The sequence below is a fragment of the Scyliorhinus canicula genome, chromosome 3, assembly GCF_902713615.1.
Source record: "Scyliorhinus canicula chromosome 3, sScyCan1.1, whole genome shotgun sequence".
Lineage (NCBI taxonomy): Eukaryota > Metazoa > Chordata > Chondrichthyes > Carcharhiniformes > Scyliorhinidae > Scyliorhinus > Scyliorhinus canicula.
The window spans coordinates 48,888,040-48,903,361 of NC_052148.1; the positions used below are offsets into that span (position 1 = coordinate 48,888,040).

Below are 15,322 nucleotides of genomic sequence, written 5' to 3' on the forward strand. Positions count from 1 at the left end.
GGAGATCTAATTGAAACGTTTTAAAATTATAACCGGGCTGGACAGATGAGATGCAAGGAGGATGTTTTCCCTGGTTGGGGAATCTAGAACTAGGGGATACAGTCTCAGGATATGGCTGGACTGTTTAGGATTGAGATTGGGAAATATTTCTTCACTCAAAGCACAGTGAACCTGTGGCATTCTCTACCACAGAAGACTGCGGATGTGAATTCACGATATATTCCAAGAAAGATACGTTTTTTTAGATATTAATGGTATCAAGTGGTATGGGGAGCAAGCAGGGATATGGCCTTGAGGTCGAGGATCGGCCATGGGCGGCACTGTTGCCTCAGCTCCAGGGTCCCGGGTTCAATTCCGACATCAGATGACTGTGTGTAGTTTGCACTTTCTCCCCGTATCTACGTGGATTTCCTCCGGGTGCTCTGGTTTCCTCCCACAGTCCATAGATGTGCAGGTTAGGTGGATTGGCCATGTTAAATTACCCCTTAGTGTCTGTAAGGATTGGGTTGGGTTACTGGGAGGGACTGGAGGCTTGGGCTTAAGTTTGGTGCTCTTTCCAAGAGCCGGTGCAGACACGATGGGCGACATGGCCTCCTTCTGCACTGTAGATTCTATGATCACATTGAATCGTCGAGCAGGCTCGAAGGGCTGAATGATCTGTTCCATCTTGTTTCTCTGTTTCTAACCCCATAACTGAAGTTTCCCAACCCTGGAACCATTCTTGTAAACCTCTTCTGCACTCTTTCCCATGTGTCCACATCATCCTATAGTGTGGCATCCAGAGCTGTACATCATATTCCAGTTGATGTCTAATTATTGTCCTATACACATTCTGTATAACCTTCTTGCTCTTGTACTCTATGCCCTTATTAATAAAGCCCGGGAAACTGTATGCCATATACAATAGCTACTCTCTTCTCCCGCCCTGCCAGCTTGAATGACAGGTGCCACCTGATATTTCTAGCATCTGCAGTATTTAACTTTTGTCACATGTTATGCACACTGAAGAGGTGGTTGCGTATTGTTGCATTTTGGGGTTATCGTCTTCTACGGAGAGGCATTTTGGGGTTATTGTCTTCTACGGAGAGGTATGGGCCTAATGACGAGTCAGCTGAAATAGAAAGAAATTGCAGCCCTAAAATTTTGGAATGGAACACTTGACTGTAAAATAATAAAGATTGGCTTCATATAGTGCCTTTTACAACCACCAGATGTTTCACATGCTATAAGCCAAGGAAATGTTTCAAAGCAAAGTCATTGTTCTCATGCAATTTACACAGAAACATTTCAAGCAGTATTGTGATAATCACCAGATAATCTTAGTTGGCTTAGCACATTGGGCTAAACAGCTGGCTTGTAGTACAGAACAAGGCCAATTCCCGAACAGGCACTGGAATGTGGCGACTAGGGCTTTTCACAGTAACTTCATTGAAGCCTACTTATGACAATAATGAAATGAAAATGAAATGAAAATCGCTTATTGTCACAAGTAGGCTTCAAATGAAGTTACTGTGAAAAGCCCTAGTCGCCACATTCCGGCGCCTGTTCGGGGAGTCTGGTACGGGAATTGAACCCGGGCTGCTGGCCTGCCTTGGTCTGCTTTAAAAGCCAGTGATTTAGCCCAGTGTGCTAAACAAGCCCCTTAATAATAAGTTGTTATTATTATTATCTGATTTTTGTGTGTTGATTGCCTTGGCCAAGGCACTGTGGGAAAACTCCTTTGTTTTTTGTTGAAATAGTTCCATGGAATCGTGTCTGCGTGGTTCTGACCCCCACAACCCAAAGATGTGGATTGGCCACGCTAAATTGCCCCTTAATTGGAATTTTTTTTAAAAATGGTTCCATGGGATCTTTTACATCCACCAGACCACCCTTACTTTAAAATCTCGAGAAAGACAGCACCTCCAGTAGTATAGCAATCCCTCCACTGGAGTGTCACTTATTTTTGTGCTCCTGCACTGGAGTGGGAATTCAACCTGATTTTCCTGGCTCAGAAATGAGTGCTAACAACAGCCATGGCTAACATTAGAATGTGATGAACTGGGATACTGAAATAGATTGAAAAGAATGGGCCTATACCGTCTGAAGATTTTTATTGTTTCATGGATTGTAAGTATCATTGGTGAGATCATCTGTTGCCCTTCTCGAATTGCTGATGTGACGGTGAGCCACTGCCTTGAAGCACTGCAGTCCATCTGTTGCAGATACACCCACATTGCTGTTAAGAAGGGAGTTACAGGATTTTGATCGAGTGACCTGAAGAGCAATGTAATTCCAAGTCAGGATAGTGTGTGGCTTGAAAAGGAACTTGCTGGTGATGCTGTTGTCATGTGTCTGCTGTCCTTGTCTTTCTAGTTGGTAGGGTTTGTGAGTTTGGAAGGTGCTTTTGAAGGAGCATTGGTGAGTTCATCTTGCTTCAGTCTATCTTGTATATTGTACATACTGCTGCCACTAGGCATCAGTGGTGGAGAGAGTGTATGTATCAAGTGGCCTGCTCTATTCTGTATTCTGGATGGTGTCGGCTTGTTGGAGCTGTACTCGTCCAGGCAAGTGGACAGCATTCCATTACACACCTGACTTGTGCCTTGCAGATGGTGGACAGGCTTTTGGGAGTACGTTACTTGGCTCAGAATTCCGAAACTCGCTTGTGTAGCCACGTATTCCTATGGTTAGTGCAGTCCTGTTTCTGATCAGTAACCCCCAGGATGCTGGGAATGCAGGATTCAATGATATTACATATCCAAACCACCAACATCCATTACATTCCCTTCTTCATGAGACATAGGAGCAGAATAAGGCCATTCAGCTCATTGGGTCTGCTCCACCTTTCAATCATGGATGATATGTTTCTCCTCCCCATGACTCCTGATCCCCATATTAATCAAGAAACTATACTATCTCTGTCTTAAAGACACTCTGTGATTTGCGGCAAAGAGTTCTTCAGATGCACCACCCTCTGGCTGAAGAAATTCTGCCACATCTCCGTTTTAAACGATCGTCTCTTCAGTCTGAGGCTGTGCCCTTGGGTCTAGTTTTTCCTAATAGTGGAAACATCCTTTCCACGTCCACTCTATCCAGGCCTTGCAGTATCCTGTAAGTTTCAATCGGGCCCCTTCTCATCCTTCTAAACTCCAACGAGTACAGACCCAGAGTTCGCAACTGTTCCTCCTATGACAAGCTTTTCATTCCCTGATCATTCTTGTGAACCCTCTCTGGACCAATTCCAAGGCCAGCACATCATTCCTTAGATACGGGTGCTCACAATATTCCAAATGGGATCTGACCAGAGTCTCATACAGCCTCAGAAGTACATCCCTGCTCTTCTATTCTAGCCCTCTTGACATGGATGCGCACATTGCATTTGCCTTCCTAACTGTCGACTGGACCTGCGCGTTAACCTTGAGAGAATTGATTTCCGGTTGCGACTATGCGGAGCTAAGCCGCATGTTCGGCAGCTCCCGCTTTAATAGGACTTGTGGGCTCTTTTTAAGGGCCCCAAACAGCGCTGATTCGATGATTCCCAGTGGATAAAGGGGTTTGGAGCAAAACCCCCTAGGATTTATGGTGCAGACTCGAAGTGGGGCGAGGAGAAAAACGGCAGTAGCTCCCCTGGAAAAGCGGGGGAAGGTGGACAAAATGGCGGCTGGTGGAGCCTCTGAGGAGTGGAGGCAGTGGGCGGAGGAGCAGCAGGCGGCCCTTCTGTGCTATTTTACAGAGCTGAAAGGGGAGTTGTTGGAATCCCTGAAGGTGACAACTAGTAAGCTGCTGGAGACCCAGACAACCCAGGGTGCAGCGATACTGGAGTTGCAGCAGCAGGCCTCTGAGCGCGAGGAGGAGGTTTTGGCCCTCGTGGGGAAGGTGGAGATGCACGAGGCGCTTCATAAAAAGTGGCAAGATCGGTTCGAGGAGATGGAGCTTTGGTCACGGAGGAAGAACCTGCGGATCCTGGGCCTCGAGGAGGGGTCGGACCTACCGGCCTATGTGGCCATGATGCTGAACTCGCTGGTGGATGCAGGATCCTTCCATCTGCCCCTGGAGCTGGAGGGGCCCACAGAGTACTGGCCAGGCGGCCTAAGGTGAATGAACCCCCGCGGGCGGTGCTGGTGCGGTTCCATCGGTTCAGTGACAGGGAGTGTGTTCTCCGATGGGCCAAGAAGGTGAGTAGTAGTAAGTGGGAGAATTCGGTAGTGCGTATCTACCAGGACTGGAGTGCGGAGGTGGCCAAGCGGAGAGCCGGGTTTAACCGGACGAAGGCGGTGCTCCACGGAAAGCAGGTGAAGTTCGCCATGTTGCTGCCTGTGGGTCACCTACCAAGACCGGCATTACTACTTTGAGTCCCCGGAGGAAGCGTGGGCCTTTGTGCAGGCTGAAAAATTGGACTCGAACTAGAAATTGGGGGCTGTGGGAGTTTTTCTATTTCTGTATCACTGTTTATGCTGTAACTGGTTATTCTGTTTGTTTCTGTTTTTTCTCTCGCTTTCGGACGATGTGGGTTATTGTTTTGTGTTCTAAGGCGGGATACTGGGGTTTGTGGTTGATCTGTGTCTTTGTTTGTACGGAGTTGGTGGTTGGGTTGGGACTGCTGTTTGGGAGCTACGTTGGTGGGGTGGGGCAGTGTGAAAGCGCGGGCTTTTCTCTGGTTTCCCGCGCTGCGGGACAAGGGGAGTGGAGCTGGTGGCGAGGGGCATGGTTATTAGACCGGTTTTCCCGCGTTGAAGCGGTGCCAAGGAGCTGATGCAGGGGAGGAGGGGGGACCTCATATCAGATGGGTTCGGAGTTAAAGCGGGAGCTGCCGGGGTCAGCAGAAGTCAGCTGGCTCACGGGAGTACAGCGGAGGGAGCGTCGCGACTAGGAGGGGTCCTAGCCTTGGGGGGGGGGGGGGGGGGGCGGGTTGCTGCTGGATTGGCCAGAGAGGAGTTGGTGCGGGTCGGGGGGATCGGGGTGAGGTTCTATCGCCGTGGGAAACGGGCCGAATGGGTGCTAGCCAGGGGTGAGCAGTTGATGGGCTATGGCTAGTCGAGGGGGGCGGGGTGCCCCCTGATCCGGCTGATTACGTGGAACGTGAGGGGGTTGAATGGACGGTTAAGCGTCCCGGGTGTTTTCGCATCTGAAGGGGCTGACGGCGGACGTGACCATGCTCCAGGAGACCCACCTGAAGGTGGTGGACCAGGTCCGTCTGAGGAAGGGGTGGGTGGGGCAGGTTTTCCATTCAGGGCTCGACTCGAAGAACCGGGGGGGTGGCGATCCTGGTGGGGAAGAGGGTGGCGTTTGAGGCGTCTGAGGTTGTGGCTGATGGTGGCGGCAGATATGTGATGGTGAGCGGTAAGCTGCAGGGGGAGAGGCTGGTGTTGGTTAATGTGTACGCCCCATATTGGGATGATGCTGGTTTCATGAGGTGTATGTTGGGCTGCATTCCTGGCCTGGAGGTGGGGGGCTTGATCATGGGGGGAACTTCAATACGGTGCTGGATCCCCTACTGGATCGTTCTAGTTCCAGGACAGGCAGGAGGCCGGTGGCGGCCAAGGTGTTGAGGGGGTTTATGGACCAGATGGGAGGAGTGGATCCCTGGAGGTTCGGGAGGCCGAGGGCTCTGGAGTACTCCCATGTGCACAGGTTTTTTCTCCCATGTGCGCAGGGTTTATTCCCGCATTGATTTCTTTGTTTTGAGCAGGGGACTGGTCCCGAGGGTGGAGGAGGCCGAGTGTTCGGCTATTGCGATTTTGGACCATGCTCCGCACTGGGTGGATCTGGAGATGGGGGAGGTGCGGGACCAGCGCCCGCTTTGGCGTCTGGACGTGGGGTTGTTGGCTGATGAGTGTTAGGAGGGTTCGGAGATGTATCGAGAGGTACCTCGAGGTCAATGACACTGGGGAGGTACAGGTGGGGATGGTGTGGGAGGCTCTGAAGGCAATGATTAGGGGGGAGCTGATCTCCATCCGTGCCCATAGGGAAAGACTGGTGGGGGAGCTGTTTACTGTGGATAGGAGGTACGCGGAGGCCCCGGAGGAAGGATTGCTGGGGGAGCGGCGTAGCTTGCAGGCCAAGTTTGATTTATTGACCACCAGAAAGGCGGAGACACAGTGGAGGAAGGCGCAGGGAGCGGTCTGAGTATGGAGAGAAGGCGAGCAGGATGCTGGCGTATCAGCTGCGCAAGCGGGACGCGGCTAGGGAGATTGGTGGAGTGAAGGATAGGGATGGGAATGTGGTGTGGCAGGGGGCAGAGGTCAATGAGGTCTTTAGGGACTTTTATAGGGAACTGTACCGGTCGGAGGAATGGAGAGTTCCTCCATGGATTCTCTCCATGGAATGGAGAGTTTTTTGGACAGGCTCCGATTTCCAAGGGTGCAGGAGGAGCAGCTGGAGGGACTGGGGGCGCCGATCGAGTTGGGGGAGCTGGTCAGTGGGATTGGCCACATGCAGTTGGGGAAGGCGCCGGGTCCGGAATGGGTTCCCGGTTGAATTTTATAAGAAATACGCGGACCTGCTGGGCCCCCTGTTGGTTAGGACCTACAACGAGGTATGGGAAGGGGGTGTTTTGCCCCCGACGATGTCTCGGGTGCTAATTTCCCTGATCCTGAAGCGTGATAAGGACCCCTTGCAGTGCGGATCATACAGGCCGATTTCACTGCTGAATGTAGATGCCAAGTTGCTGGCGAAGATCTTGGCCACTAGAATAGAGGACTTGGGTGCCGGGGCTGATACATGAAGATCAGACGGGTTTTGTGAAGGGGAGGCAGCTGAACACTAACGTGCGAAGGCTGCTAAATGTGATATTGATGCCGGCAGCAGAAGGAGAGGTGGAGATTGTGGTGGCATTGGATGCGGAGAAGACCTTTGACAGGGGGTACTTGTGGGAGGTGTTGGAGAGGTTCGGGTTTGGGGTGGGGTTTATTAAATGGGTGAGGTTGCTGTACGAGGCCCCGATGGCGAGTGTAGCGACAAATGGGAGGAGGTCCGAGTACTTCAGGCTCCACTGTGGGACGAGGCAGAGGTGCCCCATGTCCCCCTTGCTTTTTGTGTTGGCAATTGAGCCTCTTGCCATGGCTCTCAGGGAGTCGAGGAGGTGGAGGGGATTGGTGCGAGGTGGGAGGAGCACCGAGTGTCGCTGTATTCGGACGACTTGCTGCTGTATGTAGCAGACCTGGTGGGGGGAATGACGGAGGTGATGGAGATTCTTGCTGAGTTCGGGAGTTTCTCGGGATATAAATTGAACCTGGGCAAAAGTGAGCTGTTTGTCGTACACCCGGGAGATCAGGAGGAGGGGATTGGTAGGCTCCCGCTAAAGAGGGGAGGGAGGAGTTTTAGGTACCTAGGGCTTCACGTGGCTAGGAGCTGGGGGACTCTGCACAAGCTCAATTTTACTAGGTTGGTGGAGCAGATGGAGGAGGAATTTAAACGGTGGGACATGCTGTCGTTGGCGGGTAGAGTGCAGTCCGTTAAAATAACAGTGCTCCCGAGGTTTTTATTTTTGTTTCAGTGCCTCCCCATTTTCGTTCCGAGGGCCTTTTTTAGGAGATGAACAGCAGCATTCTGGGATTTGTTTGGGTGCACGGGACACAGAGGGTAAGGAGGGTATTTTTGGAGCGGGGCAGGGATAAATGGGGGCTGGCGCTGCCCAACCTCTGGGTACTATTGGGCGGCTGACATCTCGATAGTACGTAAGTGGGTAATGGATGGGGAGGGGCAGCATGGAAACGAATGGAGATGGCGTCCTGTGGAGGCACGAGCCTGAAGGCACTGGTAACGGCGCCGCTGCTGCTCCCTCCAACGAGGTACACTATGACCCAGTGGTGGCGGCTACCCTCAAAACTTGGGGGCAGTGGAGGCGACACGGGGGAAGTGGGGGTCTCGGTGGAGGCCCCGCTGCGGGGGAACCACCGGTTTGTCCAAGGGGACATGGATGGTGGGCTCCTGGGGTGGCACAGGGCAGGCATTAGGAAGTTGGGAGACCTGTTTATTGACGGGAGGTTCGCGAGCCTTGGTGAACTGGAGGAGAAGTTTGAGCTCCCCCCGGGGAATATGTTCAGGTACCTTCAGGTCAAGGCGTTTGCTGGACAACAGGTGGAGGGATTCCCTTTGCTGCCCCCGCGGGGGGTAAGGGATAGGGTGCTTTCTGGGGTGTGGGTCGGGGATGCGAAGGTGTCTGACATCTACGAGGTGGAGGAGGCGTCGGTAGAGGAGCTGAAGGCTAAGTGGGAGTTGGAGCTGGGGGAACAGATTGAGGAGGGGACATGGGCGGACACCCTGGAGAGGGTGAACTCCTCCTCTTCATGTGCGAGGCTTGGTCTCCTCCAGTTCAAGGTGCTGCACCGGGCCCACATGTCCGGATCTAGGATGAGTAGGTTCTTTGGGGGCGAAGATGGGTGCGTCAGGTGTTCGGGGAGTCCAGCGAACCATGCCCATATGTTCTGGGGTTGTCCGGCACTGGAGCAGTTCTGGAAGGGGGTAGCGAGGACGGTGTTGAAGGTGGTGGGATCCAGGGTCAAGCCAGGCTGGGGACTCGTGATATTTATGGTTTGGGTGGAGCTGGGAGTGCAAGAGGCGAAAGAGGCCGATGTTTTGGCCTTTGCGTCCCTAGTAGCCTGGCGGAGGATCTTGCTGCAGTGGAAAGATGCGAGACCTCCGAGCGTGGAGACCTGGATTAAGGACATGGCGGGATTCATTCAGCTGGAGAGGGTCAAATTCGCCCTGAGGGGGTCGGTACAAGGGTTCTTTAGGAGGTGACAGCCTTTCCTCGACTTTCTGGCTCAACGATAAGGTACTAGGTCAGTAGCAGCAGCAACCCGGGGGAGAAAGGGGGGAGGAGAAAGGGGAGGGGGGGAGAAGAATGGAGATGGGGGGAAAGGAGGGAAGAGGGGTCTTAAGGGGATAGTGTTTAAGTTAATTTGCTTATTAATTTATTTTGTTTATTGGGTTTGGGGGTGGGTGGGGGGGTTTGTTATATGCGTTGTTACGGGTGCTGGGGGGTGTTTATTATTATTGTTGTTCTGTTGATATATATTTTTCAAAAAATTCCAATAAAAATTATTTTTAAATAAAACCTTGAGAGAATTGTGAACAAGGGCTCCCAAGTCCACTTGTGCTTCCTAATTGATTTCCTAAGCATCTTCCCATTTTGAAAATAGTCTGTGCCTCCATTTCTGCTTCCAAAGTGCATAACCTCTCACTTTTTTCCACATTTGTATTCCATCTGCCACTTCTTTGCCCACTCGCCTGTCCAAGACTGTCTACAGCCCCACTGCTTCCTCAATACTACCTGTCCCTCTGCATATCTTTGCATCATCTGCAAACTTAGCAACGGTGCCCTAAGTTGCTTCTTCCAGATCGTTAATGTATTGATGCACGATCAATTGCGCAAAGACAAGAGTAGGATGTAATCGAGGCTTTATTACACGGAGATGTCTGGGCTCCTACAGCAGCTGACGAAATGGCTTCTGTACGGGGAGCACACACATATTTATACTCCGCCTACTGGGCGGAGCTAGCAGGCAGGGATCTACCCCCGTACCTGTAGTGAAGGGGCCTTACCGTAAAGCACCTATATCAACATCCTATATATACATCAGTGGTGACTACCACATGTATATTGTGAAAAAATTGTAGTCCCAACACCAACCCCTGAGGCACACCACTAGTCGCCAGCTGCTATCCTGAAAAAGACCGCTCTATCCCCACTCTCTGCCTTCTACCATGTTAGCCAATCCTCTATCTGTGCCACGATCTTGCCCTTAACACCGTGGTCTCTTATTTAACAGTCTCCTATACAGCACTTTGTCGAAGGCTTTTTGGAAATCTAAATAGACCATGACCACTGGTTTTCCTTTGTCTAAATTCCTTGTTACCATCTCAAAGAATTCTAACAGATTTGTCAGACGTGTCCTCCCCTTCACAAAGCCGTGCTGACTCGGTCCTTTTTATCATGCAATTCTGAGTACTCCGCAATCTCATCTTTAATAATGGAATCTAAAATCTTACCTGTGACTAAAATCAGGCTAACCGGCCTGTAATTTCCCTCCTGAGACAGGGGTGTTACAGTAGCTGTTTTCCAGTCCTCTGGGATCCTCCCTGTCTCCAGTGATTCCTGAAAGATCACCACCAATGACTCCACAATATCCTCAGGCAACTCCTTTTAAAACTCTGCATCCAGTTGATTTATCCACCTTCAGACCTTTCAGTTTCCCTAGAACCTTCTCCTCAGTGGCCTCTATACTTATACGAGGGCGAATTTGACCCTCTCCAGCTGAATGAATCCCGCCATGTCCTTAATCCAGGTCTCCACGCTCTGAGGTCTCGCATCTTTCCATTGCAGCAAGATCCTCCGCCAGGCTACTAGGGACGCAAAGGCCAAAACATCAGCCTCTTTCGCCTCTTGCACTCCCAGCTCCACCCCAACCATAAATATCACGAGTCCCCTGCCCCCGATTCTCCTGAAATTCTGGTATCCCAGTGGTGTCTTCCACCGTGAAGACTGATGCCTCCTGTTATTGCCTCCGAGTTCTATTAAATTAGTCAACTATGATCTACCTTTCCCTTTTGGGGGCAGCACAGTAGGTAGCACAGTTGCTTCACAGCTCCAGGGTCCCAGGTTCGATTCCCGGCTTGGGTCACTGTCTGTGTGGAGTCTGCACGTTCTCCACGTGTCTGCGTGGGTTTCCTCCGGGTGCTCCGGTTTCCTCCCACAGTCCAAAGATGTGCAGGTTAGGTGGATTGGCCATGATAAATTGCCCTTGGTGTCCAAAAAGGTTGGGTGAGGTTACTGGGTTAGGGGATAGGGTGGAGGCATGGGCTTAAGTAGGGTGCTCTTTCCAAGGGTCGGTGCAGACTCGATGGACCGAATGGCCTCCTGCACTGTAAATTCTATGAAATCCTTGCTGGTTCTCCTTAATTGATTTAAAACTTTCCAAGTGCCAATTGACTTTTCCCCTCTGATTTTAAGGATTCCAAAACCACCATTGATGTTCTTACGAGTGTTATTCAAAAGTGCGGAGATAGTGTGGGAGTTCACTCGAGTTGGCTGGAACAGCGGGGATGAAGGGCAGAGTGAGAGAGTTGAAGAGAACAATGGGGGATAAAAGCTGTGTGGAATAGCGTGGGACGAGAGCGGCGAACCCTGTGTGGAACAGTGCAGAAGAAAGGCAAGCCCAATATAAAGCAACACTCGGAGCCTAAGTGCTGAACAGAATTTTTAAAATTTCCAAACAGACCCATAGGCTAGTGCCATTCATGAGGCCACCAATGCACTTTACGAATCCCAGGAAGAGAAGTCCTGTAGGAAAGAGAAAAGAGATGGGCCGGGAAAGCCCAGAGGGTGAAGAAGGTCCTTCTTGAGCGGGGGTGCGGTGAAGGGGGCTTGGCCCTTCCGAACTTTATTAACTATTACGGAGCGGACAATATTTCGATGATTAGGAATTGGGTAGTGGGGGAGGGGTCGGTGTGGGAGCGAGTGGAGGCGGACTCTTGCAAAGGCACGAGCCTGAAGGCTCTGTTAACGGCACCTCTGCTGCTCTCGCCGGCTCATTATACCACAAGTCCAGTGGTAATGGCAGCCCTGAGAGTGTGGGGGCAATGGAGGCAACACATGAGACTGGTGTGATCACTGATCTGTGATCACAGGTTTGCTCCGGAGGGGCTGGATGGAGGCTTTAGGAGGTGGCAGCGAGCAGGGATTGAGAGAGTTGGGGATCTCGTCATTTGAGGAGGGTTTGTTGAGGCTGGAGGAGGAGTTTGAGTTACCGGGTGGGAACTGATTCCGGTACCTGCAGGGATAGGATTTTGTCTGGAGGCAAGTTCCGAGCTTCCCTTGCCTCCATCTAAGGGGGATACATGATAAGGTGATATCTAAAACAGGGCTTGGGAGTGGGGGGGGCTCTTGGAAATATATAAGGAAGGTTCTTTACTCTGAGAGTGGTTATGGTGTGGAATGGACTGCCTGCTGTGATAGTGGAGTCGGACACTTTAGGAACTTTCAAGCGGTTATTGGATAGGCACATGGAGCACACCAGAATGACAGGGAGTGGGATAGCTTGATCTTGTTTTCGGACAATGCTCGGCACAACATCGAGGGCCGAAGGGCCTCTTCTGTGCTGTACTGTTCTATGTTCTAACTGATGAAGTGGGAAGGGGTCCTAATTGGGGAGGTGAAGAGGAGTTGGGAAGGGAGTTGGAAGTTGGGCTTTGGGAGAAGGCCCTGAGGAGAGTCAATGCAACCCTTGTCGTGTGCCAGGCTCCGCCTTATCCAGTTCAAGGTGGTCCGCAGGGCTGCATTGATTGTGGCCCGGATGTGTAGGTTTTTTTTGAGGAGTTGGAGGACAAATGTGGGCTTTTGTAGCAGGGTCCTTCCCACCCTCGCCCATACAAAGTCTGAAAATGATCGTGTCCAATTTCCGAAAAAAGGCCTTTGGTATAAAGATCGGGAGAGCCTGAAAGATAAACAAGAACCGTGGCAGAATATTCATTTTCACCACTCCGACCCTCCCCACCAACATTCCCTACGTTCAGTGTGGTATTTTTGGGACTTAACAGCAATGAATTCAGATACCTTCAATACTCTAGCGAGACAAGCGTGCCTACTTATTTCAGATTGTGGCACAGGATCGCCTACATGTTTTTTCAGCCTATTGACTGCAATGTGAAATTACGCCACTTGAGAGCAATATGCACCTTGTGAAATAATTGACATGTACAAGGTGATGAATTTGTTCTAAAAGCGTGTTTTTAGTTTGCTACACAATCCAATTTTACCACAATTAACTCCTGCTGTATGAAGTATCTATAAAAGACAGCCTATAACATCCCAGTCATGTTGTGTTCCTAATTGTTTTGAAAACTTGTCATTGCATCTCATGTAATGGACTCTGCCAAAGGGAAGTGTTCACATGAGGTTGTCTAACAAGGTGCTGAGGAATCATTTTATGTAAACTTAATCCACCCTCCCTGCAACAGAGTTCCATTTTTTTACCCTGGATCTGACTGTCCATGTTTTAACCAGCATCTTAATGTTAAATTAGTAATAACTTGAAATATTACCTGCTGGAGATGAGGTTAGTGAATTAAATATTCTATATCGAGGGTTGGGAGCAATAGTACTGCTGCAGACACCCCTGGGCTTTCTGAAAGCTGTTGAGCAAATGTTTTGATATTAGATTAAGTTGGATTTCATCTTGATTTTGTAGAGGATGACGTCTGTGGACTTGCACGATGTATCCGTTCAACTGAACAATAAGATATCTTCTATCAAAAGATACATGCAGCTGAAGAACATGTGTAGGTTGAATGCGACTTTCAGCTCTGATATTCAATTATGGACTGGTTAAGTTTTAACAAATAACTTTTAAACTAAGTTTAATCAAATGTGAATTGCTTTGTGAAGAAGTAGTGCATCCATATAATTTTACGTGTCTCTAGTCTTAAATTGGGTAAAATGTTTGGAATCAGACCTCAATACATTGGGACAGAAGCCGGTCGACATTGAGCAATCCAGTCAGCTCTATTCCACCTCCCTGCAAGTTAATTTCCTTCAAGTGCTCATCTTAAGTTTTACTGATCCTATATTTTTTTTATCTCCATGACCTTAATAAATGCTGTGTTATTTGTTTGATCTTGAAGGGTTTTTTTTTTTGCTGTTATATTCATTTGCTCTCTCTCCTTTTACTTTTAATGTAAGATATGAATGTTTCTGTCATTAGGTAGTGACCCTTCATTTACAAACATTCTGCAGAAGATTGGGCTAGAGTTGTCTAGCATTCGGGATACCTTGGATACTTATCAGATGCAGATACTACAACAGCAAACTGAACTGAGATCTCTTCAGGTGAAGCCATTCTATTCTATTTGTGAAGGGATTGAATTACATTTCAAATTAGGAATATCTTCAAATGTGTAGGCTCACTTTTTATTATCAGTTACATTTGAATAAAATTGAATATTTTCTGTTTAATGAAGGAAAATGTTTCAAGCATTTATTTGAACAAATTCTTAATGAAATTATAATTATAATTTTGCATAATTGAGTTTCTGATCACCAAGTGCATCTGGAATTCGGTGGGGTGGGGCTGATGAGAAGAGACGAGTGACATTGCTATACACCCCTTGTGTTTTCCTTCTTTATCAATTTGGACCTGTTGAATTATGCAAAATATGTCCTTGTCCGCATGTTTCAGGCCCAACATCAAAAATCTCTGAAATTAATTTTCTGCACAGAATTGAACAATTTATTAGAAATTGCAAACGTCTCGCCATTTAGTAATATAAAATATTACTATTTTATGTTACTATATAAATTTACGTGAGGGACATAAATAAGTCCAGAAATCAGATTGAAGATGTAGCAGGCAATTTAGGAGTTAAACATACTGAGGTTGAGGGGGGGAGAGAGCCTGCTGCATGGAGTCAGGGATATGCCCACATCTGGCCAAGTTACATTGTCCCAATCAGACTTAAACTCATTAGTGGGAATACACCGGATGGCCCAGATCTATTGTTCTTTGGGCCTCTCCTATCTGACCAGCCATTAACCCATTGAGTGATGGCCTCTTTGCCTGTCAATGGGAGGTTAGTTGCATATCAATATCCTGGCTCTGCTCTTTTGTATAAATAAGAGTGGGCCATCAAACAGCCAAGATAATGATAGCTTCAAGTCTGGAAACCCCAGAGAACCTTTGTTTGAGGGGCTGGGCAGAGCGTAGAGAGAGAAAACCAATTCTGTTTTGAGACTGTTCTCGCTCTCTCGCACTCACACTTTCTCTCGAGCTCACTTTCTCTCTCGAGCTCGCTCTTTCTCTCTGGCGCGTGCTCGCTCTCTCTCTCTTTCCCCCCACCCCCCCCCCCAGCGAGTCTCCAGTAGGTTCCAGTGAAAGCCTTGTTGCAGCCAAATCTTGCTTGTTTCCCTAACTGCCCCCTTCTTTCTGTCCTGTAACATTCAGCCTGTCATGTCAAGACTGGCTATCCAAATGAGTTCCCTTCTCCCCATAACCCTGTACATTTTTCCTTTTCAGCTAACCGTTCAATTTCCTTTTGAATGCCTTGATTGAACCTGCCTCCACCATACACAGCACATTCCAGATTCCAACCACCGAGTGAAAAATGTCTTCCTCCGTTCACCATTGCCTCTTTTGCCAATCACTTTAATTCTGTGCCCAATCCTTCCACCAGTGGGAGCAGTTTTACTCTGGCTACCCTGACCAAACACCTCATGATTTTGAATATTTTTTTTATAAATTTAGTGTACCCAATCATTTTTTTCAATTAACGGGCAATTTAGCGTGGCCAATCCCACCTACCCTGCACATCTTTGGGTTGTGGGGGCGAAACACACGCAAACACG

General features: G+C 49.2%; 1 protein-coding gene across 1 annotated transcript in view; it reads left to right on the plus strand.

The window, feature by feature from the left end:
• The window catches only part of ska1 (spindle and kinetochore associated complex subunit 1), a 58,904-nt gene that overhangs the window by 4,029 nt on the left and 39,553 nt on the right, over positions 1 to 15,322 (plus strand). Inside the window, exons 2-3 of the mRNA XM_038790512.1 lie at positions 13,173 to 13,263; positions 13,686 to 13,810. Coding sequence (XP_038646440.1) covers positions 13,176 to 13,263; positions 13,686 to 13,810 — 213 coding nt within the window. The 5' untranslated portion in view covers positions 13,173 to 13,175. The remainder of the gene's footprint in view (positions 1 to 13,172; positions 13,264 to 13,685; positions 13,811 to 15,322) is intronic.